The sequence below is a fragment of the Nicotiana attenuata genome, chromosome 11, assembly GCF_001879085.1.
Source record: "Nicotiana attenuata strain UT chromosome 11, NIATTr2, whole genome shotgun sequence".
NCBI classification, from domain to species: Eukaryota; Viridiplantae; Streptophyta; class Magnoliopsida; order Solanales; family Solanaceae; genus Nicotiana; species Nicotiana attenuata.
Window position 1 is genome coordinate 53677580 of NC_031999.1, and position 5175 is coordinate 53682754.

The window sequence follows — 5175 nt, forward strand, 5'->3', positions numbered from 1 at the left end:
CATCATAAATTGTAAAACACAAAAAGAAGAAAGGAAGCACTCGATGTTGAATTATCCTCCTTGCCTCTTACCTCTCCTTAGGTCGAATCTGTGTTTCAAATCTGTCCAACCTCCAAAAAATACCATTTTTCCATGTATATATACCAAGTAGGGTTGGGCCTAAACAATTATACCTTCTCCAATGTGAAAAAGGACAAGTTTCCAGAGCTGGACTAGCGCGGGCGCGCTAGTGACCGCGCTAGTGGCCGCGCATATTAACAAGTGCACTGTCTCAGTCCGCGACCAGGTCCGCGATCGCGGTTTCTACCGTGTTTTTCACCCTGTTCCATTTGGAACTTGGAAAAACGTAAAACATGAAAGTTGTAGCCCTTTGAGTTAGATTTTCAACCATATATTGTGGAACCAAAATGGATTTCTGAGCGAAAAGTTATGTACATTTTACTAGACAGTGCGCAATATGCCTACTCGATTCTTTGTTTGTTCTAACTATCATCCGTTGACCCCCGAACACGATCCCGGCTTAATTCCTTGAGCTTTTACTCAGACTTCAAAGCTCCAAATCACTTGAATTCATTCCATANGAAGATTCAGCTCTTTGCCAATTCTGGGTGTTTTGGCTTAGCTTATAAGGTGAATTCATTAAATCTTTTCTTGAAATTTTAATTTTTGTTCTTGCCCTTTAACTGTTTAATGCAGAGTTATTAATTTTAGTCTTAGATTAGATCTTTTGGGATTGCTATAGATGCTATGGTCAAGTTAAGTGAACTTTTCTATGGAATTTTAGACAATTGAGTTGTTAATAGTTGCTTGAGCCGAGAGTCTACCGGAAACAACCTTTGTGACTTCTGAAGCTTGCATCCACGTTACCCTCCCAGACTCCACTTGTGGTATTACGCTAGGCTTGTTATTGTAGTTTTTAATAGTCGCTTGAGCTGAGTGTCTACCGGAAACCGCCTCTACCTTCTCCCGGTAGTGGTAAGGTTTGTGTACACATTACCCTCCCTAGACCCCACTTGTGGGATTATATTGGGCTTGTTGTTGTAGTTCTTAATAGTTTCTTGAACCGAGGGTCTACCGGAAACAACCTCTCTACCTTCTCAAGGTAGGGATAAGATCTGCGTACACATTAGCCTCTCCAGACTCCACTTGTTGGATTACGCTAGGCTTGTTGTAGTTGTTAATAGTTGGCCTTAATAAATTCTTGGAATAAAGTCAATTACTGTACTTTGTCTAGCTTGATTGCTATAATTAGTTGGTTCATTTACTTTTCCAACTGTATTTTAGATTTTGAATTAAGGGTCAAAAGAATTTGTTTTTTCCAACTTGTGAGTATGGATGTAAAGATTAAATTTTTATCAATGGTTCAAACTTTTATGCTGTGAGAATTGTTTGTCTTGTCTTGTTAGATGTGTGTATATATTCCACTAATTATTTATTGCTACTTGCTTGTTTTTCAGAAACTGGTGTTTTTGATAGTGAACTTGTTGATAAGGAGGAATAAAGTTGCAGTCTTTCCTGTTTGGAATCAACATGAGGAAAGCTCTGCAGTCTGTGAGGCAAATTAGATCGGTTTTGCGGTATAGAAAGGATAATGTGCTTAGTAGTCTTGTAAGAAGACAGTATTTTTCAACTGATATAAGTAGAGGGTGTTTATGCAAGTTATCCTACAATGGCGGTATTACTAGAAACAGCCAACCATATTACATGTCGTCGAGAGCCATGTTTGCCGATGTTGCTACAGTAACTAATGGAGGTATATGGTATTATGATGAGTTCTTTTTGTGTAGTTTCCGTGTATGTTTCAAACATAAGTTCTTACTGTTGTTGGTTTTTATTTTGATTGGTTTGATTATAGTGGAGACCAGAGGAGGGCCTCTAGTGGAATATGAACGACGGATTGCTGAGGGTGAGCTCTTGGATGGAGATGCTTGCCAGGTAAGCAGCAACACTCTAGTCCTGAAATATAAATTCTTCAAGCTCTGTTTTCTGCAATTAGATAATGCTATATCCGTCAATCCATCCTTGTTATTTGGGGGGGGGGGGGGNNGTGAGAGAGAGAGAGTAGTAGTAGTAGTACGTACTTACGTTACGTTACGTTACGTTACGTAGTTACGGTTACGTTACGTTACGTTACGGTAACGGTAACGTAACGTACGTTAACGTTACGTTAACGTACGTTACGTAACGTAAGTACGGTACGGTACGGTACGTACGTACGGTACGTACGTACGGTACGTAGTACGTACGTACGTAGTAGTACGTCGTACGTACGTACGTTACGTTACGTTACGTTACGTTACGTACGTTACGTTACGTACGTTAACGTAACGTAACGTTAACGTAACGTAAGTACGTAGTTACGTACGTTACGTACGGTTATACGTTAACTTACGTACTAACGTACGTTAGTTAACGTAACGTAACGTAACGTAACGTTACGTACGTTACGTAACGTAACGTTAACGTTAACGTACCTTAACGTTACGTTACGTACGTACGGTACTACGTACGTACTACGTACTACGTACTACTACGTTACGTTACGTTACGTTACGTTACTACTACGTACTACGTACCGTACCGTACCGTACGTACGTACGTACGTACGTACGTACGTACGTACGTACTACTACGTACGTACTACTACGTACTACTACGTACGTACTACGTACTACGACGTAACAAACGTAACTAACGTAACTAACGTAACGTAACGTAACGTAACGTAACGTAACCGTAACCGTAACCGTAACGTAACGTAAACGTAAACGAAACGTAACGTAACGTAACGTAACGTACGTAACGTAACGTAACGTACGTACGTAACGTAACGTAACGTAACGTAACGTAACGTAACGTAACTAAGTAAGTACGTAGTAACGTACGTACGTAGTACGTAACGTAACGTACGTAACGTAACGTACTACGTACTACGTCTCGTCACGTCGTCGTCGCGTGTGCGNNNNGTCCGATCTGAGGGGGGGTGAGGTATCTCCCTCAGGTGTAGCGCTTGGTGTTGCGTTTTCGTTATCTTCCCTACCGGCTTCGTTGATGGAATCCAGAAGGTTGTTCGTGACACCTACTGTTGCCTTTAATCGTGTGTCCCCCTTTCCTGCCATTGTCGGGTTTTGCAAGGCTAAGAAGAGGTGATTATCCCTTTCAAGGATCTAGATGAAACTAAAATCTTAGCTAAAGAAATCCCCACAGACGGCGCCAAATTGTTTGACCAAAAGTTATCGAAACCTTTTTTATTAAATCAATTAGAGAATATGAAGAGGTAAATCTCAGCTAAGTATAATGAAATCTAGATTGAAAGATATAAAGGATGAGCGCAATGGATAATGTTTCTTACTACCACGAAATTGAACGATTAAGCATCGATATGATAACTTTGAATGTAGGAAGATATTGTAATGAATATTCTTGCTTTTCAGTCAAGTGTCCAAGAAAAAAAGATCCCCTTTTACAGAGCCTTCTCCTTCTATTTATAAGGGACAATCCCCTCCTGAACCCTAAAAGATATAATAAAAAAAGAATATTCCAAAGTATATTCTGACGGCCTCGTGCTGTACCTGCATTACTACCAATGTCGTACGTTCTCCAACCACTACCAGTCATCGCCTTCCTCAACGACCAAAGGACGTTGTATCGTAAGGATCCCACCCCTGGTCAGTGGCCGTGGTCGTCCAAATTTGGACCCATACACTATTATGTTTTTTTTAAAGAAATTTCAATCGAATATATGGTTAGATAAAAATCGTAGGTGTATTGTTTTATAATCATCTCATATCACTATTCAATGAACTAATTAAATTCAGATTCACGCCTCGTAAATCAATTAAGAAGAACAATATTTTCTTTTAAAAAAATTTCATTATCAAGACTCAAAACCGAGATATCTGCCTAAGAAATCTCATTCTTTCTCACCACAAAATTATAGGTGTGATCATACAGCTATCCACGATAACACATCCATCTCGTCATAAGTTCGGTAAAGTTAGAAAATAAAAATATAATATTCAAAGTATTAATAAAATTAAAACTTTTTTCGTTACTAATTAAGTACGTAAAATTTTGTACGGAACACGTGAAAGGAAAAATAAGCTGTTGGATATGGAGAATAGTGATTTAACCCCATTTTGGAAAGCAATATGCACGTGAATAAGAGGATTCCTACTTTACTGCTTTTAGAAGAGAATTTTATGATTCGTACATTTGTCAAGTGAGACACACAATACACAAAGTATTTTGTATTTACGCAGAATTCTGAAAAATTGTCACACTCCAATGATGTGACGTAGATAGCCTATTCTAAAATAATTATTAATGTCTGCTTTCACGGCTCGAACACATAATCTATAAATTACACGAAAATAATTTTATTGTTGCCAAAACTCCCTTAATTAATTTTTTGTTTATTTATATAAATTTGGACAGACAGATTTAATCGTATTTGTGTGAATTAGAGATAGTAAAAATAGGATGAAATAATTGTAAGGTGCGCAAATTTATCCGGACACTAGTAATTTATTAAATTAAGATATAATTTGACACATGTATAAATTTACTAGTTGTAGTAATTAATTAGTTAGAAATTTCCAAAGAAAAAGACCCATACAGACTACAGTGACGTTCAGCTGACTCAGCTCCTATAATGCACCTTCACCAAATACGTGTCAGTTAAGCATCTCAAAATACCAAAATTACCCTCAACTGATACAAATATTTACACCTACGCCAAGTCATTCTCCTAGTCAACTAAGGATAATTCTGTCATTTTGACCCAAGCACCATTGATAAATCCAAAACCTGTAAAGATTAGAAAACGAAAAGAGCTCATAAAGTATTGGAGAACCTTGATTCCTACCCCCCCCCCCAAATGACCCCACCTACCCCCAATACCCCATACCTACCCCCACCCCCGGCTGTAAAAGTCCCATACCCTGCTACTCTTTTGAGTTTTTCTTAATATTCTTACTCTTTTTCATTATTTTTTTGGTTGTTTTTCCCTAGGAATTTCCAGAAAAATAGGGTCTTGAAANATGTATATTCCTCCTTACTTCCTATGCTGGTTGGAAATTCCGTATGGAAGAACGACTCTACTTCAAGCTTGAAATGAGTGGACGGGTGTAGGCTTAATCGTGAATGCAGACTCCCCCCCCCCCCCCCCTCTAG

The 5175-nt window shown here is 38.5% G+C and overlaps 1 protein-coding gene across 1 annotated transcript in view; it reads left to right on the plus strand.

Annotated features, from left to right (window-relative positions):
* LOC109234548 (lactation elevated protein 1-like) overlaps positions 582-5175 on the plus strand; it is an 8045-nt gene continuing 3451 nt past the window's right edge. The window contains exons 1-3 of the mRNA XM_019400574.1: positions 582-630; positions 1458-1753; positions 1856-1935. Of these exons, the coding sequence (XP_019256119.1) occupies positions 1531-1753; positions 1856-1935 (303 nt within the window). The 5' untranslated portion in view covers positions 582-630; positions 1458-1530. The remainder of the gene's footprint in view (positions 631-1457; positions 1754-1855; positions 1936-5175) is intronic.